Source organism: Meles meles, chromosome 2 (assembly GCF_922984935.1).
Source record: "Meles meles chromosome 2, mMelMel3.1 paternal haplotype, whole genome shotgun sequence".
Lineage (NCBI taxonomy): Eukaryota > Metazoa > Chordata > Mammalia > Carnivora > Mustelidae > Meles > Meles meles.
The window spans coordinates 49,589,468-49,617,204 of record NC_060067.1 but is presented as its reverse complement, the minus strand read 5'-3'; the positions used below and the strand labels follow the sequence as shown (position 1 = coordinate 49,617,204).

Here is a 27,737-nt window from a genome sequence, read left to right as displayed (position 1 = left end):
CTAGAACTGTGAGAAATAAATATTTGTTGTTCAAGACACTTTCCTGATAGTATTTTGTTATAGAAGCCTCAGCTGATTAAAACACTCATAGTTCCTTGTACCTGCCTCTTCCTCTCCTTTCCCAAGGCAGACACTCTGTAATCATGGCTTGATTTCTAAGGCTTCCCTACATAAATCACTAGGTACATTTCCCCAAAATTTCAGCTGGATTTGACTTAACATCGCCAGAGCCAATGAACAAGTAAGCGTTCGGAGAGCAAGTGCAAACCACTCCTGATAGTTCATAAACCCACATCCTGGCAGGTGATAGCTATGTGGTGACTATTTGTAAGAGTTATATGAATTTTTAAGGATTATTTATAGCATCTAGAAAGACTGGGTATTCAAAAGTGTCTACATCTAACTACATGTAGCCTAAAAATCGAAAGATCTAAAAAGTTTGAATAAAAATGCAGCTCAGAATTTCTACAACATGAAACAATATTACTCTATGTGTGTTCCATTTTAACTGTGAGATGGCACATAAAGGTATTTGTTAATAAGAATAGTATATGGGGGTGGTATATGGGGGTGCCTGGGTGGCTCAGTTAGCTAAACGTCTGCCTTCAGCTCAGGTCATGATCCTGGAGTCCTGGGATCGAGCCCCGTATCTGGCTCCCTGTTCAGTGGAGAGTCTGATTCTCCCTCTCCCTCTCCTTTTGGCCCTCCCCCTGCTCCTTCTCTCCCTCTCAAATAAATAAATTAAATGAAAGATGAAAATTAATAAAATGAAAAAATGAAATGTTAGTGAGCTTAGACGCACTGGAAGTCTGAAATGCGACTGAGATGAAGGGATGCAGGAAGAGATAGTGGTAGATGAGTGGTGGATACCTTGGCACACTGTAATCATGGGGGGCCCCGACTCAACCTTGACCACTGTCCCCACACCCCAGGCCCCACACCTCTGGTTTCTCCCATACAAATCCCACATTAAAAAAAAAAAAGCCATTTTCTTTCTCTTTTGCCTTTCTGATGTCCACAGACAAAGTCCCAGGAACTGAAGTTTGACTGATCTACCTCATACTTTCTAAAACCTGGATGTCAATACGGACAGCTATGTATTTCCAACCTAAGAACTCACGGACCTCGGGAAGTACGTACCTGAAAACGAGGTCATCACTTGTGTTTGCAATGAAATTCATGAATATATAAGTGAGTGGCTGAAGTCAGCCTGGATTTTTGAGAAAACAGCTATTTGGATTGGTCCAGCCAGGATAATGTACGTTCATACCTAACAGGTTTCTTTGCCTCTAGTCTCTAATCCAGATGGCCTGGAGAGGGACCTTGCTCAAGTTTTGCTACTCAAGGCGGGGTCTATGGAGATTGGTGGTACCATTGGTTGGGAACCTGTTAGACGTGTAGGATCTCGAGCCCTGCCCCTCACCTACTGGTTCAGAGCCTGCATTTTAACAAGATTCCAGGTGATATGGGCACACCTGAGTTGTAAGAAGCACTGTGAGCTTTAACACAAATCTGACTGTGCCTTTCCCCAGCTATAAACCCTTCAAAGGCTGCTACAGTCTTGGGATATAACCCGAGTGCTTGGCCTGACATTCAAGGCCTTCAATGACTCAACCTCCATCTGCCTGTCCACCTGACATCCCAAGCCTTGCCTTCGTATCCCTACACCTAACCCTTTGTGGCGTCCCAGCCCTGTCCTCTGAGCCTTTGCTTATGAGGTCAACGATGCTGCCATGACTATGGTTCCTGTCCATATCCAGACGGCCAACTTCAATACTACAACACTACAACACTACAAAGCCTGTTCCATGAAATCCCGACAAAAAGTAATCTCCACAGTGCCCTAATCTCCACAAGGCTGTGTCTAGAGTCCCAAGGGAACTTTGTACTTTCTTTGAACTTTTTTACCCTTAAGTTGTTACTTATGTATAATTAGCTTATAAAAGTCACCTGATGCATGATATCTTACCTGATAAACTTTGCCAATGTTCTATAGTGGGGAATCAATAAATAGCTTATTAAATGCTTGGATCTATGGACATACATATGAATACATGAGCAAATGAGTCTATTAGTACATATATGTAAATCCCATGCATCAAAAAATGAAAGCAATCCTTGAATTCATTCTAGGCTGTCCTCAGGTAGCTACCCAAAAAGTTCTTAAAAGGGCACTTCTGGGGAAAAAAAAAGATTTCTAACTCACACAAACAGCTACATCTGAGGTAGCTCAGGGAAGCAATAACATCAGTTTCATACTAACAAAAGAAAATTTTTATGGTAGTTGTACAGGAGATATGGGAAACACTGAGTCAAAATGAGCCAGTTTCCAGCACAGGGCAAGAAGCTTTATTCAAAAGGAGTAAATTATGGTCCTTTCTGCAATTAAATTTTTCAGCAATGTGAGATGAATAAACTCCTTCTGGAAATTACTCTTATGAAATTACTTCTTCCAGGACACTTAATAGTATATTCTGGTGCCCCTGAAAAATTAATTAACCTTACCTGTAACAACCTAACCCCTAAACCATTTGCGGTGTTTTTACCGTGGGTCAGGTTAATCTTCTCTACCTTAATTTACATCTAAGTGAGGGTGGTCTAAATTACACTGGGGCCTTTTGGTCGCTGGTACTTTGCCTTGTGCCATTTCTTTAGATGACATTCTGCTCATGTCCAAACACATGAATCTTTTTTAAAATGGCAAACCTCTGAGATTACCAGGGAGAACTTTGCAACCTTTTGTGGGGGGAGCGGGGTGGGGGGGGTGGGGGGGGGGGAGCAACACTGTTGCTATCCTTAGAGGTCAAGAGGTCAAAACACAGCAGCAAGTGGGGGATGGGCAAGGCTGTAGTTCTATTGTTTGGCCCTATCGGGCATTTATTTTTTTCTGAGAAAGTCTGGATTTCCAGAGCCTGGGAAACATGAAGACACAGGGGCTGGGCTCCATCTGGGATTAGATTATGGGTCAACAGCAAGATTTACCAATCCTCTCCTCCCTTTGGTTATCCAAAAGATATCTAAAAAGTATACTCAAGTCATTATCAGGAGACAAAGACACAACTGGCTTCTGCTTCTTGCTGGAAGCTTTAACTCTGAGCTTTAACTCTGTTATTCTGGAATGTTAACTCTTGAGCTGCGAGTGTGTGCGTTCTCCTTTGAGAGCAGACACAGAGCACTGCCATTCCCATAAAAGAAGGATTTTGAGCTCAGCATGGGAAAATATTATTAGAAGATAATAGTGATTATTCTGTGCTGTTTTACAAACAGAATTAGTATCATTAATACGTAATAATAACAAAACACATATCAATAATGATGAGGCAATCAGCCGATACAAATGCATTATAACACAAATAGTATGGAAAGCAGAAATATTTTCTTGAAAAGATGAAGAAAAAGTAGCTTTTTGTAGAAAGACTGTTAGTCTCCTAAAAATGTGTCACCCTCCCACTTTGGCCCAAAGGGGACATTCGTCTTCTTTTGTTAACTGATCTCTGACGGGCTTTGTCCTTCCAAGTGTGAGCTTCTTTCAGTCGGAATTAATCAGAGACCCGGCGGTGATGAGACCATCCTAGCCGCTGCCAGCCGCTCCACAAATGCTTCCTTGTTCCCACCCGCACTGGCGAAGGATGGGGTTGGAACAATGAAAGCTAATGATGGAACTCTGGAAGCTATCATTTTGAATCAGGCCATTACTTATGCTACCCTCGTGGAAATCAAGCCCGGCTTATGTTCCATTTCAGCTTAGGGGGCCCCGGGTCCACCCAGGGGCTAAACAAGCCCTGAGAAGACAGAGGGCTTCGGGTCTCCATGGATGCTGGCACGGGACGACCATCAGCCAAGGCATGTTCCAGACTGCATGAGTGGGGGAGGCACGGCATGTCACAGGCCTGGTTTGCAAAGAGCCCCATGTTGCTGGCTGGAAAGACCCAGCTGCTGGCTGGAAAGAAGACTTCCCCTCTGGTCAGTGTGAAACCCACCTGAGTCAGGTGCTCTCTCGTAAGAATTCTCCCTGCATATGCTTGGGGATCCTCTCTGTGGAAATCCCAGACCTGTCCTATTCTTACCATTCTATGTACTAGTGTGAAGGATTGAGACAAATTTCAATGCACAGCTGTACAGATGCCCAAGCAAGCCTTGCTGAGCCCACCTCAGGTCCGCAGAACTGCTCATTGGATCCCAAGACTCAGGATAAATAATACATAGTAGTTGTTTTAGTTCTAAGTTTTGGGGTGGTTTGTTACACGATGGTAGCAACTGATTCAACTAGTTAGTACAGTCTGATACAAGCACAGTTGTTAGGTCAGATAATCATCAGGTTAGAAAGACAGGATAGCAGTGTTGTGATTTTAAGTGGAAGACAGTTGGGAGCCATTAGAAATTTCTGTGCAGGGTACACACATGTTGGACAACAGTGCTCCAGAAGCTTTATCCTACAGCAGCAAGGGGAAGATGGGAATGAAGTAGGGAGAGTCTAGAAGACAGGGAAACTGGGATGGAAGCCATGCTGAGGAAGTAAAGAGGCCTGAACCAAAGCCAGAGGTGGTAGGATTGGAGGTGTGAGAAACTCTGAAGAAAGAGTGGCTACAGCCCAGATATGGATGGGGAAGGAAAACTGACAGTGATCAAGGTTGAGTCCAGATGTAGTTGGGTAGCTGAGAGAGTGACCAAAAAGGGAGGAGGCATGTAGAGTTGGCGATATCATACTTGAGAAGTCCACAGAATGTTTGGGTGGTAAAGTTTGCACTTTGGGAAATCAGGGACTGTAGCTCTGCAGATGGTACCCAGTGGGGGGAAATATTTCAAGAGTATTTTCATAGAGGTGATGGTTGCAGGTGTGACTCAGAGCAAGAGAAGATGGAGAGAAAATACGGAAACCAAGGAAAGAACCTTGGCACCTGCATGCTGCGTATATTAGTTATGTACGGCTATGCCACAAATTGTCTCAAAACTTAGCAGCTAGAGACTCAGGAGCCTGGGAGCACTTTATCTGGGAGGTTCTCACTAGTGGTCACTCATGGAACTGTCATCAAATGTTAACCAGGGCTGTTGTCATCTGTAGGCTTGACTGGGGCTGGAGAAGCTACTTCCAAGATGGTGCACCCAAATGGCTGGTGGCTAGAAGGCCTGAGTTCCAGACTGCATGAACAACATGTGGGACCTCTTGGGTATCCTCAAGACGTGGAGGCCGGCCAGCTTCCTCCAGAGAGAATGACCCAAGACAGAGAGAGCAAGAAAGACCCGATGTATCTTCTCTGACCTAACCTAGGAAGTCATATACTATTACCTGTGCTGTATTCTATTAGTCACATAGATGAAGCCTGATATGATGTGAAAAGGAATCTATAAGGGTAGGAATACCAGGAAGTGGGGATCATTTGGGGTCATATTGGAAGCTGGCAATCACATTGAGGGTAGAAAAAGAAGACAAACAAAACTTAGAAAGATGGGAGGGATAGTTTAGCTGGGGAAACAGGACTGTTGCATGGGAAGACAGCTGCCTCTCATACTTGTGGGCTCCTCTGGCACCCTAAATGGGCCTCTGAACTCCTTCAAAACACTCTGTCTCCAGATAGTGTGCTGGCAGAGGAGAAGCTTTTATTCTCTTTTCAACTGACTCCTGGACCACTTCCCTTGGGTCCAGCAGTGTGCCGAGATCTCCCTGAGGTTAGCACCATCATCTCACCAGTTTATAGACAATGGGCAAGGCAGAAGTTACTAGTCCAAAGTCTCAGAGTGAACACAATATGAGGGTGGACTATGAGCCCTTTCTCTTAACCTCCGTGTCACTGTGATGAGTACAGAGGCCTGCGTTCTTCAGCTGGAAGCTCCAAACAACACAAACCCACATAAACAACAAGACAAAATGCAACGGATGACCCCACAGTGCCCCAGAAGCTATCGGGAGAGGAAGAACTAATATCCACTGAGCCCCGGCTCTGTGCCAGGCACAGGTTAGGCAGAGACAGACAGAGAAATCAAGGTGTGCTTACCATCCTCAGAATTTGATTTGTTCTCAGTGGGCTGCTCGATGAACTTCAGCAGTGGGGATCTTGATCTCTGTATGGTGGGGAGAGCAGGGTCACTGAAAAGTATGGTGTCCTTGCCCCCTGTCATGGAAAAGGGGAAAACGGACATATTATGTCACTAGAGTAGTTGTGGTTATGTTCACCCCACACAATGGACTGGCTGTTGGGTGAAAAAGGCACTTTCTTAAATCACAGGTAACACTGTGGAAGGGCAATGGCCAGCCGGTCCCTTCTGTAGTGTGAGGACCAGGCAGTGAGGTCCAGGGCCAGTCTGTGAGTCTGTTCAGGACATGGACACCCACAAATGCCACCATGAAGGAGCAGCCTGGTGTCCTGGGCAAAAACCAAATGGCTTTGATCTGGGTGAGACTATAACAGTCATAACCACAGCAGAGGGCTGAGGAGTGTGGGCTTTGGAGCCACACTATGGGGTCTGTGTTCTGGACTCCATCTCTTGTTAGCTGGCTGACTTCAGGCAAGTCACTCAGCCTCAGAGCCCTCATCGGTAAGATGAGGAAGAACAGCACCCACCTCACTGGGAGGTGGTGGTGAAATGAACTGATTCATGTAAAGCCCTTAAGCATTTCACTAGTGCTCAATAAATGTCCTATACTGAAAGTATTATCTTGTGGTGTAGACAGCACTACCATATGCTACCTTTGATTCAATTCAAGGTAAATGACTGAGTCATAAGGTGGGTAGTACCAGGTTCCCCAAAATGTCACAGCTAAACTTGCACTTAGAACATATAGTCCCATACCAACCAAACCCTTGTATCTATTTGTATGAACTCCCCCAATGGATGGAGACGCTGAGGGAAAGAAGACCATTACAACTCTATTGTGGAGGCCTGGAAAGTTCCAGAAATCAGGAGCAGGAAGTGTAGCTCTGAAACGTGAGCATCGTGAACACAGACACATGGACACAAAACATGTGGACACAAAGGGAGTCTGTCCAGTGGTCAGGAGAACACAACAAGCAGGATTTGACCCCAGACTTCTGTCTACGAGACTTTGGGATTCCTTCGGCAGGAACCGCGGTGCCCAAAATGAAAACCCCAGGGCTGTGGGCCCAGCCTATGCTCTAGCCTTAGCCATCTAACTTTGAGAAAGACCCTTTCTTTCTTTCTTTTTTTAATAGTTTTTTTAAAAGATTTTATTTATTTATTTGACAGATAGAGATCACAAGTAGGCAGAGAGGCAGAGAGAGAGAAAGAGGAGGAAGCAGGCCCCCTGCTGAGCAGAGACACCGATGTGGGGCTCGATCCCAGGACCCTGAGATCATGACCTGAGCTGAAGGCAGAGGCTTTAACCCACTGAACCACCCAGGTGCCCCGAGAAAGACCTTTTCTAAAGCCAAGCCTCTAATCTCTAATCTAAGCTCAGATCAGGGGCCCCAAAGCTCTGTGATTTTACTTGGTTTCAGGTTCAGTGGTCAAAGAATGGCATTTCTGTAAAGACGTTCCCGCCTTTAGAGAACCAGGTGAACCTTGGACTATACCTCTGAGCCCTTGGTTTGTTCACAATACCATCTTCCCATTAGGGAGCTTCATTTCCAAGTCTAGGGGAGAGAGTTTGGCTTAGAGTAGGTGCTTAATAAATAGCTGGTAAGGATCTGAATACATGGGTGATGGATTCTTGGGGCTCCTGAAGTCATGTTGGGCACAGGTGCTCAGGGCTGCCTCCGGCAGATGGACTATGTAGTTAGCAGCAACAGCACTCTGAGTTCTGCTGAGGGTCATCCCAGAAGAACAGGCATCTGAAAGGAGTCGATCTGAAAGCTTGCCACCAGCATGACTATTGTCTCATGGGGGAAAAAACCCCCAAGTCTTCAGAGTCATAGTCTGGAGGAGTGTCCCAAAGAGAACTGTACATCTACAGGTTGGGATATTGTTAAGAGGCTCTCAGAAAGAGAGAAACACAACTGGATCTTCCTCTGTACTGTGAAGACACAATCTGGAAATGCTTTGAGGCACTAATGGTTCCTATGAACCCAGAGCAGACACCTCTTCGTAGACTTCCTTTGTTTTTCTTGACCAAGGCAACAGCTACTGCCCCCAAGTCAGGAGAGACTGCATTTTTTGAGCTGTCTTTCTCTAGCAGGTAGACTGGTTGTTCTTGCATGAAGAGGCACACTCTGCCCCTCTGTGTCCCAACCAGCCTTCCAAGTCCCTTGTGGCCTCGTGGCTGAAGAATCAGAATTACAGGAAGAGCAGGGAGCTGGCCTCAGGCAAGGGACTAAGGTGGCCTGAGGGAGGCCCTTAGCACCTCCTGCCACGAGCAATTCTCTAGGGTGCAGGGCATCCCCGGTCTCCTCCAGCCATAGAGCACCACCGTCTGTTCCATAATAGTTCCACAAAAATGTTGGAGCAACATGAAACCTCCAAGCATTAGTGAAGGAAGCCAGAGCCATGACTTGTCCTTGCCCAATCGAGGTGGGGGTTGGGAGCAGCTGAACACTTCCTGAAATTCCTGCCTAGAGATATCTAACCCAAATCTGAAAGTCAAATGGCAAGATTTGGTCATTCTTGCAAAGTGTTTGTTGAAAGATTCCAAGGCCTCCTTGGAAGCTTGTCCTATTGTTTCTAAGTCTAGATTCCATCTATGCTGATGAATGTGAGCTCTAATCTGATAGTCGGCTGTCTTGCAGTTTCATTCTGGTGCCTCGCCCTGGAGGAGGTGGCGTGGGGTGAGGTGACCCACAAAGAGTCAAGCGGCAGCCGGCAGCCGGGCAGAAAGCCGCACAGGCAGGCCCTCGCTTGCAAGGCACACAAGTGTCTGGAAACCTTCCCGATTCCCTGGGACACAGCATCCCTCCTCCCCTTCTCCCAAATGTACCAAGTACTTTCAAAATGCACATTTTCCTCCTCAGGCTGATGCTTCGAGTGGAGAAGAGAGAATTAAAATGAAAAACTCAAACAGCCAGGTTCTGCACTTGCCAGGTTTTTTTTTTTTTTCCTGGCTTTCAGTGTTTCTTTTTAGAGCAGGAGCACATCCAGGAAACCTCCTCTTGGAGCCCCCAGGCACCACTCTCCCTGCAAAGGCTGGCAAAGGGCTCAGGGACTGAGGCCGAAGTGTGGAGGGGGTGTCATTTCCTCCCAGGAGACCACGTCAGTTGCCCCCCACCCACGCGACCTTTCTCAAAGGAGCCCCATGCCTTCCCACCTCTTGGGAACTGATGAAACAGTTTGGAATATACTCTGCTCTCCAGATGATTTCTCCATGCAGACTGTGGCATTTGTCAGACTTGCCTACTTCCCAGCAAGATCACAAATTTTCCCCAACTCTATTGAACAACATCGAGAGCTACATATTTGTTGGCTGAGAGCGTGAGGAGGGAGGGGAAAAAAGACTCAAAGAATACTTACTGCACGCTCAAAGTCCAATAGCAGTTTTTGTCTCAGAGCAAGGTAGAATTCACCACTGCCCTTTGGAGTCTCAGAGGAGACTGTTCTGGCTTCTGAATCCTTCTTCTCCAGTCCCCAGCTCATCTATTCGCCCCCCCCACCCCTGCCCAATTTCTCTCTTCTCTGAACTATGGTTCCCCAGCACATGTGGAAAAACACCTGAGTTCTAATACCTACCTCTGCATCCTTTTGGTATCCTCCCATTTCCTAAACCTTTGTTTTTTCCATCTGAAATGAGGGGATTAGACTAGATCAGGGAAGGGGAAATGTTTTCTCTCACATGTCAACTCTAAACCAGGCGGAGGTTTCCTGGAAAGCCAGTGTGGATGTCTGTTCTGAGGGCCACATGTGAGGGCAGCATGCAAGAGCCATGGGATGAATTAGTAATGTCTGCCACTGGTGTGGGAATGGGTGTTTTATAATATACACCAAGGATTTACCATCCTTGAACTCTTTGCTCTCAACTCTCCCTGCAGGTCTGATGTTTGATGACTCTTCATCTTCTTCATTTACACCCCAACACCTTTATCACTCAGCACTTAATTATATATCATTCTGTACTTTCTTCTCACTGCTAGATGTGTATGCATCTTGCTTCCCTAAAGGGACTATGGATTCTTGGAGAGGGCGTGACTAGAATGCCTGATACAGAAATGAATTCAAAAAGTCGATGCTCAAAAGTGTATCAACACATTGATGGACTGATTTATTGAAGAAGACACCGATCCTTTCAGATGCTAGTAAATAAGAGTGAGCTAACAACTCTCTGAAACTACTGGGACCCAGTCCCTGCCGGGTGGCTGAAACGCTGACAAGGCTTCTACCTGGGGAGAGGAAGAGGAAGAGGAAAAATGTGGAAGAGAAAGAGGAAGAGATGGAGAAGAAGAAAGGACGAGGAGGAGATGGAGGAGGAGGAGGAGGAAGGGGAGGGGAGGGAGAGAGGAGGAAGAGAACACACTGCCCCTTGCCCCACTCTTTGGTAGGTAAAATGGTGTTCACAAAACAAAGTGTGTGTGTAAGTGGCTGATTAGATTGACACTGCAAGGGGCCCTTCGCTTAGTATTTCTCACCGTGGTTTAAAAATCATCACAAGGCAGTGCCTCGTTGAAAATCCTTCACAACAGCAGCAAAGCAATGCTCTTTCCCTTACATCAACTGTACCAGATCTGTACCACCCTTGTCCTGTACTCCCACTCTGTGTCTGCATGGAGGCCAGATACTAGAGCAAACATGGCCATGGCATAAAATCCATTTAGCAGGGTCCCTCAAAGCTCATTTTGCCATTGAATATTTACTTGGTACTAATTGAATTCTCCATTTCAATGGACTGTTCTAATCAGAAAAGTGCAATGATACATAGAGAATGCATTTCTATTTATTTACATGCAGGGATGGTATTAATGCACTGCTGATATTAGCCACAAACACAGATATTTGAAATAGAACATACTCCCGAATCCTACTGAAACATTGTAGCTCAGGCCTTCAGGCAGCAAAAAGGAGGAAAGAAAGAATTGTTAATGCATAATAGCCATTCCAGCCCGGAACAAATAACACCGGAGACGGAAAATTCTCAGCATCCTTTGACTTACTCAACTTCCATCTTTTTTTACATAAATTGTAGAAATAAAACATCGTGAAATTTCACTAAGTCATTTGGAGGGGAAAAAAAAAAATCAAAACTCCAGTCCGTGCCCAGAAATAGCAATCTGACTGCACAAATAAACTATAAATTTGTCTGACTGTGTTGAAATTCAATGCAGCCAAAGAAAGGCCTTCAAAGAAGATAAGGTTTTAACCGCATCAAAAGGTTCTTGTGCAAAATGGATCATTCAAATCCCCAGAATGGCACTTGCCACTAATTAGTTCTGTTAGGTCTTTTGACATCAAGTTCAAGGAATCTGCTAAAACTTCCAATTTATGAAATGCACTTGCAGGCAACCTAAGGTTGCCTCTTCAGATTACATTAAGGAACGTGTTGTTGTCCACGTCCCTGTGGCAATTTTCATTTCTTGAACATTACCGGGCAGCAACTGATACAATTCAAGGGTAGGGAAGGCTGGTTTGTGCAGAAAGGTTAAGTAACTAAAAATATATTATACAATGTTGCTTCCAGGGAAAGAGGAGGGGGTGGAAAAATGATAAATACAAGTTTCTGGAGAAAAAGAAAAGGGGAATAGCTGATGGGGGTCTCACAGAGGGGGTGTTTTACCAAGACAAACAGGATAAATACAGCCAATTAAAGTGAAACATCAGAGTTTCCTTGCAACGTGTACAATTGCCGGGAAAAAAAATCTCCAAAGGAAATTTTTATTTTCAAGTTGCATAAAATGGGATAGGGGAAGAGAGGAGAAGAAGGTTCTTATACTCATTTTTATATTCATTCTTAGGAATGATAGTTAAATAGAACAAATTTTTCTCAGTATATTTATTCTTAGGTATGATTCATTCATTTTTTAAGGAATGATAATTAAATAGAACAAATTTTTGTCAGTTCTTATGTTCATTTTTAGGATCGAGGAGTAAATTGAACAAAACTTTGTACATTCTTCTACTCATTTTTAGGGATGATAATTAAAATGAACAAATCCTTATAAGATACCTAGGGGTAAAAAAAAAAGCAAAACAATTTACTATATTCACAAAGGTGAAAAATAAAGCCTACACAGACATACACAATGACAATTTCTGAATTTAGGCTAGCAAAACTTCAGAGTTCCACAGATGAGAACTTGAATATTTATATGAGTTTCTCTGATTCCCTCAAAATTGATGGCTTCTGTGTTTAAAGCACTTGTAGATTTTTCAACAATGATCTTCAAATAAAAGGATATTTTAAAAGTAGAATTTTTTTGCAAATTAGGTAAAAGCTGCTTTTTTTAAAAAAGGAAAATAACTTTCATGAAGTTCTGCTTACCTGGAAGACTCCACAAACCAGAAACTTCCAGAGTTCTTAATTTTTTCTCCAGTTCAGCCACACGATTCCCTAGGATTCTGGACGGGAGAAAATGACAACAGACAAAATTAATGAGCATCCTGCCTCATCAGCTCTAGAGTGCCCTGACAGAAAATGTTTTGAGATTTAAAGTGTATGCAGAAAACACAGTGTGTATGCATGTACAAAGAATATATGTGTAAAATATATAATTATATTATACACAAACTCTGTTGAACATACATATGAAAATATAAAGTGAATGATGAAAAAAATACTAAATGTTGCCATTCAAGTGAGTCCTCTCCCTCAAAAGTGGGGAAGCTAAACAATCATTCCATTGTTGCCCAAACGTCTTAGACAATTTCTGTTTGGGAATTGCTCATTGCTAAAGATTATAATTCATTTTGAATACCCTTAGTGGTATCATACCTGATTCTTTTGAGGGTGGATCTGAGTTCTGGAAACCATGAAGTCTAACCAGTAAGACGGGTGAACGTATGTAGTAAAGTTGCTTTGAGTCAATAAAATAAGATCTGCCTTCCTCAACCTAATCTATGTCTGAGACCATATCCTTGATACCAAGCTGAATGCCCAGTTGAGGGTAGGTGTTCAATAAACATATTTGATTAAAGAAAATGCTTTCCTTTTTTCCTGGCTTGCAATTATCTATGGACAGAATGAAGAAATAGGCTTTTCAAAAGAACTTCCAGCAATTGCAGAATCACTAGAAGAATTATATTGCTTTCCAAGGTGACCATTCTGATGCACTGGGACATATAATTTCTGGAATGTGTATCTGAAAAGATTATACTATTTACTTGGGAGTCAAACTTTGTCTGAATGCATGGAAAAACATAAATGTGGGCGTGTGTTTCCCCTTTTCCACTCTACACAAAATTAAACATAGTTGGGAAATGATTTTATAGTCATCTCAAACTTGAATCACTTTCCATTGGCCTAGAAATTGAAAACCCAGTCTTTATATTATTTGGGGGATTTTCTTGGCGCTGCCATTGTTAAAATGATGTGGAAATCACCTTAATAGCAAAGTTTCAATTCCTTTCAGCAGGAGAAATCAGAATGCGAGAATTGTTCTCCTACCTCTCTTTATATCCTGAAGATAGCTGCACACACCCACATACATACAGAGGCATGAATATGTATATATCTACACATATATATATGGTTTTGGATTCATCCTTATTTTACCTGAATTGACTCGCAGCATCTTAATTAATATTCCCTTTGAGCTCCCAGAAAACTCTGACGTTACTATCTGTGTTTCTTCACCTAGGTACTTGGAGCTTTTCTTCTTTTCCTTAAGTCTTAAATTCTGCATAGTCTTTATCAATTACTTTCAATTTTCACCTTATTTGTTGGGTCTATTCTGCTTTCATGTCCCTGACCCTTCAATAAAGACCATTCTTCGTAATCTCGCTTTCAATATTTTGCTCAGACCTTCTGATCCAAGTTCCCTTTTCACCAGCTGATGGGTTTGAGATGCAATCACAGCAGAGTTCAAGCTGATGCCTGTTTTCTTAACAGATCAGATCACCTGTGAGCGGAGGCCTCTTGGAAACAAAAGATAAGGCTTAACTCTTCTGTGTGTGCTGAGGGATGCCATCAGAGCAACCTTCGAAGGCCTGGTGAAGAGACATTTGGTTGCGTTGTCCCCCACCCCCACCCCGATGACCCAGGATAACAGAGCTCTGTCTCCCGGAAATGGACTGAGGTGAATTTGCTGGTTTCCCCTATTTTGAGGGACCCTGCCTGTTGTCAGCGGTGCCTGTTCTCTTTGGCCTGACACAGGCATCTGATACAGAGCAGGAAATAGTAAAATGGACCCCATGGGAATTGTGCTAGTAGGGATAGTAGCAATAACATTATCCAGAAAACTAGCAACCACGCCACCATTACCATGAACAGCGAAACTCATCTTTCTTGAGTCCTGGCTCTGAGTCAGAGCCCATGCTGAGCAGCTACTGAGCATACATGATCTCATCTGACCTGACAAAAACCCTGTGGTGTACGCTGTATTATTACCCTTTCACAAATGTGGACCATAAGGAACACGGAGTTTAAGCAACCTGCCCAAGGGTATACAGTTTATCTCCAAGCTGTCTGTTGCCGACCCCCAGGGCACTCATCCACCCCACTCTACTCCTCCCGTTGGGAAACAGAGGCACCGAAATTAGTTAATTTGACCAGAACCACAAGCAGGACTCAGGATTTGAACCTGCAACTCCGTTTGTTGCCACAATACATGCTCTTAATCAACGCCTCACAGTGGTCCTGTAAAACAAGCATGCTTGTGTCTGGAGCAAGACCTCTTTAAAAACTGTGCATAACTGAAATGTGGATGCAGCTGAGGTGGCTTATATCACAGGGCCCAAGAGTCCTCAAAGGATAAAAAGACTCTTCCCGATGGGTTTCATGCTGAACAAATACAGCCGGTGGTCCACGGAACGTGGGGTGGTGCAGCCCAGTGAGAGAGGGCAGCAGGCATCGAGGGAGGCAGTAAACACAGGAACGTGGTCCACTGAATTCAGTTTGACCAATTCAGCACACAACTGTTGAGGGTGTAGGTATAATGAAGAGAAGCAGCCTGTGTCCCTGTATTTGAGTATTTGAGGGACTAAAAGTCTGGTGGGAAACAGATGTGGATACACACACGCGCGCACACACGTACAGAGCCTGTCAAAGGTTTGAATAATATCTCCCAATCACCTGTTCTCTAGCAGGCATTACTCTAAGCACCACACAGACAGTGTCTCCTTCACCGCTTGCAACAACTGAAGAGGGAGCTTTTAATATGCTTCATTTGTGGATGACGGAACAGAGATTCAGAAAGGTCAACTAACTTGCCCAGGGTGACGCAGCTGCTAAGTGGAGGGTCTGGAATCAAACGTGGGCCTGAAAGCACACAAGTACTTCAGAGTGGAAGTGAACCACAGAGTGGAAGTGAAGTAAACGAGGGCTGAATCCAGAGTGGTTTTGAAGGACCCAGATCATGAATGAACTTGTTGCCCTATTGAGAAGGGTGAGACTTTTCTATGTTGGCAACAAAAGTGAGATATTGGAAGGTCTGAAGCAGAGGTGTAGCAAGATGATGTTTAGGGGGGCACCTGGGTGGCTCAGTGGGTTAAAGCCTCTGCCTTCGGCTCAGGTCATGGTCTCAGGGTCCTGGGATTGAGCCCTGCATCGGGCTCTCTGCTCAGTGGGGGGCCTGCATCCTCCTCTCTCTCCGCCTGCCTCTCTGCCTACTTGTGATCTCTGTCTGTCAAATAAATAAATAAAATCTTAGGGAAAAAAATGGTGATGTTTAGGGAAAGTATTCTTTTTTTTTTTTTTTTTTTTTTTTTTTTTTTTTTTTAAAGATTTTATTTATTAATTTTGACAGAGAGATCACAAGTAGACAGAGAGGCAGACAGAGAGAGTGAGAGGGAAGCAGGCTCCCTTCAGTGCAGAGAGCCCGACGTGGGACTCGATCCCAGGACCCTGAGATCATGACCTGAGCCGAAGGCAGCGGCCTAAACCACTGAGCCACCCAGGCGCCCCGAGGGAAAGTATTCTTGAGGCAGAGTGGAGAATGGACTGGAATCAGTATGAGTAGAAGCAGCAAGACCAGTCAGAAGGGTGATGTCCAAGTCAGTGATAGTGGTGGCCTCCAACAAGCCCAGGGGGCGATGTGGGAAGTCAGCCAAATGGAGTAACAATACCGAGGTAGGTGAGGAATTTGAGGTGCCTATGGGATATCCATGGAGACAGCCAGTCACGTGATAGAAGAAAAGTCTGCGAACGCAGACGCAGAGATGGGCATGGAGGCTGGGGAGTAGATCTGCTCACCAACAGAGGGTGAGAAGTCAGAAGAACAGAACCCTAGAGTATCCCTGTCTAAGGCAAGAAAGGACTAGAAAGGCATAGCTGGACAGGGAAGAGGAGAGCCAGGCCACATGGGGCCAGGAAGCCAAGGGAAAAGAGAGACCCAGGTGGGATGTCAATAATGTTTTATTCTGGAAAGTGGTCACATTGAATGAAAAAGTCTACCTAGAAGATGTGCCTGACCCTTGAGAGAGATGTTTCAGGACAGTGGATGGGGTGAAACCCAGAATCCAAGTGACAGGGTCGGGAAAAGCAGACTTGGGGCAACCAGAAGCAGGGAATACAGATGACTCTTCAAGTAGTTTAGCAGGGAATCGAAAGAGACAGCTAGGGCAGTAGCTTGAGGCATAAACAGGTTTGAGAGAGGATTTTTTTTTTTTTTTTTTTTTTGTAGGAGGGGAGAGATTTTAAAATAAGGGTTTTTATTTAGCTATGGTTTGTTTTAGGAGGGATTTCAGCATATGTCTACCTAGCAGTCTAGGAAAATCCTCAAGATGTCAGGCCTCCAGACAGATTTTCAGTAGTAGTTTCTGATAGTAACAATGTGATAGGGGATTGGCAAAGACAGAACCAACTCGGGAGCTGGCCATCACTGTGTGTCTGTTCCTGTTCCCCAGACAACACGGGAGCAGAAATCCCTGAGGGTCCTTGGGGAGAGCCCAGTCCTCAAGACGTGACTGTGGCTCTATACTGTCCTCCCTTCCAACCCTATGTGGCCTTCTTTTGACTCTCTGCTCTGATCCATGACAGCTCATGCTGCTCTCAGTGTCTTGAACTTCTGAGCCATTTACTCTTGGCCAGAGTGGGGGAGAGCAATAAACAGTATTAGGATGGCAGGAAGGGCAGTGAAAGGTCACTATCTTCATGTACTCACCACCATCACCAGCACCGGCACCCTACCACCAGCAAAGTATTGACTGGAAAACTAAATGGGGTGTTTGGTAAAACATGATTTAAACACCTGCCTCTTCTGTTGCTGCTTTGCTACCTGTTGATAAGTCACAGATGCTCATCCCTTCTTTAGCAATAGTCAGACAATTGCCAATTCCTTGGCAATGAGTACCTCAAACAAAATGCCCATTAATTGAAAATCCTCTCAAAAAATGAAGTTCTGATGAAGTCCCAAAAGTTCATTTTCGCTTTTGTTTCCTTGGCCTTTGGAGACTTATCTTGAAAGAAGTTCCTGTGGCTGATATCGAAGAGGTTACTGCCTATGTTCTCCTCTAGGATTCTGATGGATTCCTGTCTCATGTTGAGGTTTTTCATCCATTTCGAGTTTATCTTTGTGTACGGTGTAAGAGAATGGTCGAGTTTCATTCTTCTACATAGAGCTGTCCAGTTTTCCCAGCACCATTTATTGAAGAGACTGTCTTTTTTCCATTGTATATTTTTTCCTGTTTTGTCGAAGATTATTTGACCATAGAGTTGAGGGTCCATATCTGGGCTCTCCACTCTGTTCCACTGGTCTATGTGTCTGTTTTTATGCCAGTACCACGCTGTCTTGGTGATCACAGCTTTGTAGTAAAGCTTGAAATCGGATAACGTGATGCCGCCAGTTTGGTTTTTGTTTTCAACATTTCCTTAGCAATTCGGGGTCTCTTCTGATTCCATACAAATTTTAGGATTATTTGCTCCAGCTCTTTGAAAAATACCGGTGGGATTTTGATCGGAATGGCATTAAAAGTATAGATTGCTCTAGGCAGTATAGACATTTTAACAATATTTATTCTTCCAATCCAAGAGCATGGAACGGTCTTCCATCTTTTTGTGTCTTCTTCAATTTCTTTCATGAGTGTTCTGTAGTTCCTCGAGTACAGGTCCTTTACCTCTTTGGTTAGGTTTATTCCAGGTATCTTATGGTTCTTGGTGCTATAGTAAATGGAATCGATTCTCTAATTTCCCTTTCTGTATTTTCATTGTTAGTGTATAAGAAAGCCACTGATTTCTGTACATTGACTTTGTATCCTGCCACGTTACTGTATTGCTGTATGAGTTCTAGTAGTTTGGGGGTGGAGTTTTTGGGGTTTTCCACATAAAGAATCATGTCATCTGTGAAGAGAGAGTTTGACTTCTTCCTTGCCAATTTGGATACCTTTTATTTCTCTTTGTTGTCTGATTGCCGTTGCTAGAACTTCTAATACTATGTTGAACAAGAGTGGTGAGAGTGGGCATCCTTGTCATGTTCCTGATCTCAGTGGGAAGTCTGCAAGCTTTTTCCCATTGAGGATGATATTTGCTGTGGGTCTTTCATAAATAGACTTTATGAAGTTCAGGAATGTTCCCTCTATCCCTATACTTTGAAGCATTTTCATCAGGAACGGACGCTGGATTTTGTCAAATGCTTTTTCTGCATCAGTTGAGAGGACCATGTGGTTCTTCTCTCTTCTCTTATTGATTTGTTCTATCACATTGATTGATTTGCGAATGTTGAACCAGCCTTGTAACCCAGGGATGAATCCCACCTGGTCATGGTGGATAAGGATCCTGTTTGCTTCATCAAGATCAAAAGCTTCTGCACAGCAAAGGAAACAGTCAACAAAACAAAAAGGCAACCCACGGAATGGGAGAAGATATTTGCAAATGACAGTACAGACAAAAGGTTGATATCCAGGATCTATAAAGAACTTCTCAAACTCAACACACACAAAACAGATAATCATATCAAAAAATGGGCAGAAGATATGAACAGACACTTCTCCAACGAAGACATATAAATGGCTATCAGACACACGAAAAAATGTTCATCATCACTAGCCATCAGGGAGAGTCAAATTAAAACAACATTGAGATACCACCTGACACCAGTTAGAATGGCCAAAATTAGCAAGACAGGAAACAACGTGTGTTGGAGAGGATGTGGAGAAAGGGGAACCCTCTTACACTGTTGGTGGGAATGCAAGTTAGTGCAGCCACTTTGGAGAACAATGTGGAGATTCCTGAAGAAATTAAGAATAGAGCTTCCCTATGACCCTGCAATTGCCCTGCTGGGTATTTACCCCAAAGATACAGATGTAGTGAAAAGAAGAGCCATCTGTACCCCAATGTTTATTGCAGCAATGGCTACAGTCGCCAAACTGTGGAAAGAACCAAGATGCCCTCCAACGGATGAATGGATAAGGAAGATGTGGTACATATACACAATGGAGTATTACGCCTCCATCAGAAAGGATGAATACCCAACTTTTGTAGCAACATGGACGGGACTGGAAGAGATTATGCTGAGCGAAATAAGTCAAGCAGAGAGAGTCAAGTATCATATGGTCTCACTTATTCGTGGAGCATAACAAATAACATGGAGGATCTGGGGAGATGGAGAGGAGAGGGAGTTGAGGGAAACTGGAAGGGGAAATGAACCATGAGAGACTATGGACTCTGAAAAACAACCAGAGGGTTTTGAAGGGGCGGGGGGGTGGGAGGTTGAGAAACCAGGTGGTGGGTAATAGGGAGGGCAGGTACTGCATGGAGCACTGGGTGTGATGCCAAAACAATGAACACTGTTATGCTGTAAATAAACAAATTTAAAAAAAGTTCTTCAAGATGGCTCCCATTGGACCTTCTCAAGGCGGGCTGAGTGTCCGGCAGTGGAAAGCCAGTAGGGGGAGCACAGGCTTACAGAACAGAATATCTTTATTCTCACTTAGAATGCTCCACCAACACAAAACTATTATATTATTTTAGTTACAAAAGCTTAGTTACATTGACTGAAAGTATGAAACCGAAGACCTTCTAAGTTTTAAAAATGGCACATTAGGTACTTTAGGTACGGATAGGAGGCAATTTTTAAGATCTATTTTTATGGGGGGGGGAGCAAGGTGAAGAACAGTGGGAAAAAACCATTTTTTGGTGAATACTAGCTACAATTTGTAAGAAGAAAGAAAGAAAGGAAGGAAGAGAGAAAAGACTATATTTATACCAATATATATGAGTATTTATATGTGTCTGTGGAAATGTGTTATATGTTTATTTCCATATGCATCCTTGCAAAGGGATACATAAGAAATAAGGAACAGTGTGGTTCCTTCCAGGAAGGGGAGTTGGGGGCTGAGAGATGGTGGAAGTTTAGAGACACATTGTTGTTTAACCTTTAAAATTTGAACTATGAGATGGTACGGAACTATTGAATAATAGTTACAAATGACAAGGTACATTAAAACAAAATTAAATCTTTAAAAAATAAACAAACAAACAAAAAACAAAATTAAATCTGTCAAAATGAGCAAGTCCGTTTCTCAACAGAGGATGCGCGCCCATGGAGCCTGGGGCGGGCTGGTCAGGGTAGGGTTAAGACAGGGCAGGTGCTAGGAAATCAGTGTGTCCTGAGAGGCAGGAGCGTCAGGTTGACAGTCTGGGGTTCCTGAGTTCAGCAGGCAGCAGGATTTAGCTTTAACAGTCCTGCTTTTTCCTGAAACCCATATTACACTATATGTTAATTAACTAGAATTTAAATAAAAACTTGAAACAAACATGAAAAGAAAAGTCCAGCTTTTTAGTGGGGGCTTGTGACATCATCAGAACTGTAGCTGGGGGCGTGGGGTTCAGAGAGGGCGGAGCTTGGTGGCAGAGGAGGGTGGTGGGGTCTGCGGTTGGAGGATCAATGGGAGGGTCTTCCCAAGGGAGAGGCGATAGTGGGGTGGGACCAAAGTTGAGGCGGCAGGAGCACAGGTAGACTGAAGGCCGAGGACAAGGACCTGACATATATACAGAGTCCAGGAAAACCGTAAAGAGTATCAAGGGAACAAGAAAAAGGATTAGAAGATGATTCCATCATCCATTCATTAACTCAGTATAAGGACATACAGTGGGCCCAGCACTGTCCTCCCTACTGGGAGGGAACAGCGATTCTATTCTAATGGGACGGCTTCAACCTGCATAATGTTTTGGTTTGTCGAACGTGAGTATCAGGAAGGTGGGCAGAGTCCATTAAATATTCTTCAAACCATGCTTTAAATGGCTGCATAGTAGTCTATCTTATGGATTTACTATAATCGTTTTTTAAAAAGATTTTATTTATTTATTTGACAGAGAGAGAGAGTGCGCGCGCACAAGAGAGGAAACACAAGGTGGGGGGGCGGGGAGCAGAAGAGGGAAAAGCAGACTCCCCTCTGAGCAGAGAGTCCCACGCAGGTCTGAGATCATGACATGAACTGAAGGCAGACACTTAATGACTGAGCTGGCCAGGGGTGCCTGGAGTTATATAATCTTAACCAGTCTCCAACTTAAAAACATTGGCGGGGGGCACCTGGGTAGCTTAGTTGGTTAAGCATCTGACTCTTGATTTCCACTCAGGTCATGATCTCAGGTTTGTGAAATCAAGGCCTGCATCAGGCTCTGTGCTCAGCATGAAGTCTGCTTGTGATTATTTCCCTCTGTACTCATGCACTCTCCCCCTCTCAAAATAAAATAAAATATAAACAAAAACATTTGGGTTGTTTCTGTGTTTTTTTCCCCCTGTTATAAATGAATCCATTTATGTGAACCTGAGGACATCATACTGATTTTTTTCTTTAGGATAAATTCTTAGATGCAGACCGTGTGGGTCAAAGGGTGCAAGCATTTTCAAGGGTCTTAAAACGTACTAAAGAGTGGGTGGCCCAGAGTCTAGATTCCTTGAACGTGGAGAGCTGAAGGGATATGGGGGAAAATGACAACCTAGCGGTTGGAAATGTGGGTCCTGCTCTGGGTAGTGAGGTGGGTCCAAGAGTTCTGAGAAGTGCCTGCAGAAAGTGAGAAGCAGTCACTCAGGGGGTGGGGGAGATGAAGCCCCCAGGTGGGGTAAGGAGAGCAGAAGTCCTGGTGGAGACCTGGGGTTGAAGCAAGGGGCATGGAGGGAATCGAGGGGATGAGGAGAAAGTCAGAGGAATCCAAGGAGATGAGTGCAAGATGGGAATTGGGATGCAGAGAAATCAGAAAAGAAACAGACTCAGAAAGTGGGACTTGGGGGTACTGGAGACCCTCAAAGGGAGATGGCTGTGGAATATCTGAAAAGAAGTCTCAGGAGGTGTTGAAGATGAGGTGGTCTTTCTTTCCTGGGGGTGGCTCAGATCCAGAAACCTGACGTTCCCTCCAGAAAATCCCTCAGAATCTGCATTTCAGAACCAGTGCCTCTGAGTAAATCTGACATGGGCGCTCCCAGGAACACACTTTGAGGGGGTGCTACTGAAGAGTAGCTTAGTTGGTTAAGCATCTGACTCTTGATGGCAGCATTCTTGTTCACAAAGATGCTGGGTGAGCGGAATTCAGGGGGAGCTGCAGTGCTGGGGAAAGACGATGGGAGCTCTGTGTGGTGTCTGCGTGAAGAGGCAGAAGCCAGGGTTTGGGGGCAGGAGAGGACTGGGTGGGATGAGCTGCTCACAGAGGAGCCAAGCCCAGAGGAGGGAAGATGGTGTGGACCAACAGGATGGTGGGTGGGTGTGTTTCCCAGAGCCAGGAGGGAGAGGGTGGAAGGCACTGGTTCCAGGGGAGGGTAAGTCTTGGGGTTCCTGGGAAGACGCATCTATATTTTTCAGTAAAAGAGCAGCTGAGGTTACCTGCTAAGAACAGACTAGGGTTTAGAAGACCTGAGAAGGTTTGAAAGAGCCCCAGTGGGTGCTTTATAGGGAGTCAGTGAGGACAAAGAAGGCTCATGCAGAACACTACCGGCTGCAGGGGATTCTGTCTGGATAAAACAGACCTCGTACCTATTCTGGGGAGATTTCTATTTCTTCTCCCTCCCCTGAGATGTCTCTGCATTTTAGCACCTGACTGTCTCATTCCTTGGTTAAGATTTCTTTTAAAAGAATTTTAAAAACTTCTTCTGTCAATAAATTACCCTTGTCATTCCTCTGAGATTGCCCAGACTCCCTCCACTGCTCCCTGCCTTCTTTTATATATATCTTAATCTCCTGCGCGATCTTCCCTTCACTCCCGGCTTCTCTTTTTTCTATTTTGTTTTTACAATACTCTCAATCATGTTCCAGTTGCCTCTCTCCCTGTGCCCCTCCCCCTCGCCAGGACTCTGCTTCCCTCACCCCTCCCTCTTTGCTGGAAGCCCCAGCATTTCAGAGCCTGCTCACTTCTTGCACGGCTTCATTTTGGGGCTACGTGTAGGTTTCATAAGCAGGACCAGCTACATAATTCTGGGGCCCACCGCAAAATGGAAATGCAGGCCTCCTTGTTCAAGAATGATTAAGAAACTCAAGATGGCGACCATGGAGTTCTGAACCAAGGGCAGGGCCCTTCTGAGCATGGTCACTTGTCCTCAGAGCCAGCCCTGTTCACGGTATCTGTTGCTTTAACTTATTGTTGTTCACCATTCTTTGAATACCTCCAATTTGTGTGTGTCTCTAATGGCTACTAACTTGAGTCGATATGTTTATAAGAATCAGGGAAGGGGTGCCTGGGTGGCTCAGTGGGTTAAAGCCTCTGCCTTCAGCTCAGGTCATGATCCCAGGGTCCTGGGATAGAGCCCCGCATCGGGCTCTCTGCTCAGCAGGGAGGCTGCTACCTCCTCTCTCTCTGCCTGCCTCTCTGCCTACTTGTGATCTCTCTCTGTCAAATAAATAAATAAATAAATCTTAAAAAAAAAAAAGAATCAGGGAAGACATTCTATTTTAATTGCTCCATCCCACCACTTTCTCTGCTTCTCTGGAAGAGTGACATGACACTCCCTTCTAGGCCCAGTTGCCTATGAAAGTCGATGCTTGGCCTTCCTGCTGGTCAGAACCCCCCAGTGTCATGCTGTAAGTTATGATGGCACCGAGGAGGCGCCCTCCCTGAAGGAGACCCGCAGGAGACGTATGGAGTGTCATCTGGGCAATCGTACTGCCCAAGTTGTCTGCATTCCTCAGTGAGTGGCTCCGAGTAAGTGTTCAGTCTGTAATGGCTGGTTGTATTCTCCCCCTCCCCCACTCTGGCAGATGGCTGAGATGCTGTCACATGTGGACACAACATTCTAGTTTAGGAGGTGACCTTCCAGACTTAGGTGTTCCCCTCCCCTCCTCCAAAGGCCTGCCATCCCACCTGGCTGCAACCCCCCCACTGGTAGCCAGCCTCCCACATCTCTCCCACCCACCCCCACCCAAGGGTCCAGTCACCTACTTGTTGGTCTGCCTCTGGTGCTGGATGACCATGTTTTTCTCGTGGATTGTCTCTAGCAGGGCTGTTGCCAGAGATTTCAGATCAGAAATGGACTGTGGAGTGGCTGGGAGACTGCACCCGTGATCTTCGGATAATAGATCCTGAACTGGGTGGGATACAAAGTTTACAACTCAGTCTTAAGTCCTTCTGGAACACTGCAGTGTAAACCTATGTCCGTTCTTCCTGGATAATGAAGCTGGGTTAAGTCCCGGCTTCTAAATGCTATGATTAAGTACTGAAGAATCCACTTCAGGTGTCAAAAGTAAAACAAAATAAAACTTAGTGTGAGGGTTGAGCAGAAACAAGGAAGTTCTCATGGACTTTTATCACCCATTTCTTAAAGGGATAATAATCTTTTATATTTGTCCAACATCTCCCCCTTTCGAAATGCTTTATACTAACTCATCTGAGGCCCAAAATTAAAAAAAAAAAAGATAAAATAAAACCCACCTGGGAAGTATTATTTATCCCCATGTTATGGACAGGAAAGCAAGGTGCTGATGGATTAAAAACATCTGCTGAAGGTCACACAGCCATGCAAATGGCAATGACCCTGGTCCTAAGCTCCTTGCTTTGTGGCAGAGTTTCCTACAGTGTGCTATGTTTGGTGGGCGGCAAGATCCTATGGGGCATTATTTAAAATACAAAATATATTTTGTGTCTGTATCTTTTTAGAAACCATGAGTTACCATAAAAAAGGCACCGCCTGTACTCCTATCAGACAGAAAAAAATAAATCTCTCACTACATCTCTGAACATCCTTTTCTATATGCCTATACATAGATACACAGATTCATACATTTTTCTTCTGAAATGAGAAAAAGCTCTTCTTTTTTTCAGTTAACCCAACTCCTCATCCTCAATATCTCCTAAAACATAAAATGTAAAGGCAGCTTGGGAGCCCATATGTAGATATAATTTATTTAATTCCTGCTGGACATTTATGTTAATTTCTATGGTTTTTTTTTCCCTCATAACTAATGTAGGAAGAACTTGCCTCAAGCAGTATGTTTTCAGACGTTGGTAATTATTTCTTGCTGCTCAAAGGGGATGAGTTCAAGCTTTGTCAAAGTAAGTTGCCAGAGGGTTATCCAGAAAGGTTCTAGCAGGCTTAGGGCGCGGTGTTTGAATGTGGCTGGCATTCCCCACATCAGTGATGGGACTGGGTCTCACCATTCAAAGATGTTTGGCTGTCCCAGGGTATCCAGAGCTGAACTCACATGGCTACTTCACATTTCTGGGGAGTACTGAGGTTTTCTGTTTAAAAACAATTCTAGGGTGTCCTTTTTTTATTTGAGTGGAAAAACAGAAGTTGCTTAGAAAAGTGCTTTGGTTATTAGGCCGGCTGAAGATTCAGCACTTTTTTTTTCCCTAGCCACTCCAGCTCTGATTAAGACTCCCGCATGATCGTTGCTGGTCTGCGTGGCCGACAACCTAAAACTGGGCCAGTCACCCATGTTCAACCTGAGGCTTACACTGAGATCTGAGTTCCCAAATATTAAGTGTCAGAAGCAAGCTCTCTGCTATTTATTCCCCTGGACTGTTCCTGGAAGATCATTATTTTTCATCAGAATCGACAAGGAGGAGGAACAGAATTGCAATCAATAAAAGCTTCTTTGAAAAAGGCGCATGTTCCATGATAAAATGATTTCAGCAGCTGTGAGACTTTTCTATTCTGGTCACAGAGGCCAGAAAAAGGAGAAACTCGGCAAGGTTGGAACATGGACTCAGGGATGTTAAACCGGTGATCGGAGGAGGGAAAGTGTTCTTGAAGGAAGAGCACAGGTTAAGGGACCAGATGTGAAGAGGGTCCCGTTATTAGAAAAATGTCTAATGCAGTGGTTCTCAAAGCAGGATCCCAGAACCGGCATCAGCAACACCTGGGAACTTTCTAGAAATGTGCATTCTCTGGGGCCTCACTATACCTACTAAGTCAAAAACTCTGTGTGTGTCTGTGTGTGTGTTCGGAGAGGGCTGGGGGGCAGTAATCTGTGTTTTCAAATAAGGCCTATAGCCAATGCTGATGCAGATGGAGGTTTGGGAAGGGCTGTTCTAAGAACCACCTTGGTTCCCCAACCACAAACGGAGACGTGGACCCCAAGCTCTGGCATTCTGTGGTCTGAAATCCCTCCAGAGAACAAACCCTACCTTGCTTTGCAGATAGGACTCCAGTCAGCGCACTGCTGCTAGATTTATTCTGGCCTTTTGAGTTTTTCCGTCTTTCAAGAGCGTTCTAAAGCAGCATTGGGAGAAAACACAAATCTCTATCAAAAAAGCCAAAAAAAAAAAAAAAAAGAAAGAAAGAAAGAAAAAGAAAAATACCTACTTAGAGTAGAGGCATGCTCCCATCAGGCACACAAGACCCCTTGGTAAACCCCAGATGCTGACCCAACTTTTTAAAATTCCAAATCCCTGCCAAAGAGGTATGAAATTTATGGACCTGGTAGAGAGTTTTGTTTTGTTTTGTTTTTTTTAAAGTTGGTGCCCAGCAGAATGACAGCAATTACCTTCTCCTATCTATAAAAGGCACTCAATGTGTATTCATTAAATTAAATCAAATCCGAAAGCAAGTGCTCCGTCTAATGTGTGAAGTCACTAGTTACGGAAACCCCTTCTGAATAGACATGAGATGGAGAACAGGTTTACTTTTATTTGCTGATGCCAAAAGATCACTGTTGGTCTTTGGAAGACTTCCATGGATGGACTGGGAAAAGCCCCAAATGATGAATGACGTCTGCCACGGACACAAGATAAGGAGGCACACAGGTGCCGATCAAAGTGCCATTCCTATCACAGACCCTTACACTACAACTGATATGCGCTGTGTAGCCAGTGCTTGGCACATTGAAGAACCAAATAAAGGCTGTTAAATGAATGCATACACACATTTTTTAAATGTATGTATTAATTATACAACTTTAAAAGCTGCATTCTTCTTTGGCTGTGTGTGTGTATATATAGACTGGTGTAAAGTGTGGCCCCCAACAGCATGGAAAAGGGAGAACAGTCTAGAGACTTCAGGAGAGAAAAGCTAACGTCAGAAGCCAGGAAAACGAGATGGTTCTCCCAAGCATCTAGACTGCTATAAAACTCTACCCTCAGGAAGAGAAATCAATCTATTTTCAAAGCAGAGAAACCCAGGAGATGTTTCTAATTATAACGCTCACAACGAACATCTGCAGAAATAGATATTATCAGACTAATGGAGCTGGGATGAGTCTAAACAACAGTGGGAGAATTTAAACATTCTGTCCTTTCAGTGTGACGTGAATGTTCTCGCTCAGATTGTGATTCCCCAATCTTGGTTTCTTCTTGTCGCTCGGAAACCATTTTCTTATGGATGATTATGAGACAAGCAGTGTCTGAT

The 27,737-nt window shown here is 44.2% G+C and overlaps 1 protein-coding gene across 2 annotated transcripts in view; it reads right to left on the bottom strand.

The window, feature by feature from the left end:
* CCDC149 (coiled-coil domain containing 149) overlaps nucleotides 1-27,737 on the bottom strand; it is a 100,432-nt gene that overhangs the window by 5,146 nt on the left and 67,549 nt on the right. The window contains exons 8-12 of one of the 2 annotated variants that reach the window (XM_045989589.1): nucleotides 26,519-26,603; nucleotides 24,332-24,476; nucleotides 12,353-12,429; nucleotides 10,886-10,918; nucleotides 5,994-6,110 (exon numbers count right to left, since the gene is read on the bottom strand). In XM_045989589.1, coding sequence (XP_045845545.1) covers nucleotides 5,994-6,110; nucleotides 10,886-10,918; nucleotides 12,353-12,429; nucleotides 24,332-24,476; nucleotides 26,519-26,603 — 457 coding nt within the window. The remainder of the gene's footprint in view (nucleotides 1-5,993; nucleotides 6,111-10,885; nucleotides 10,919-12,352; nucleotides 12,430-24,331; nucleotides 24,477-26,518; nucleotides 26,604-27,737) is intronic. The other variant, XM_045989599.1, reaches the window with a different exon arrangement.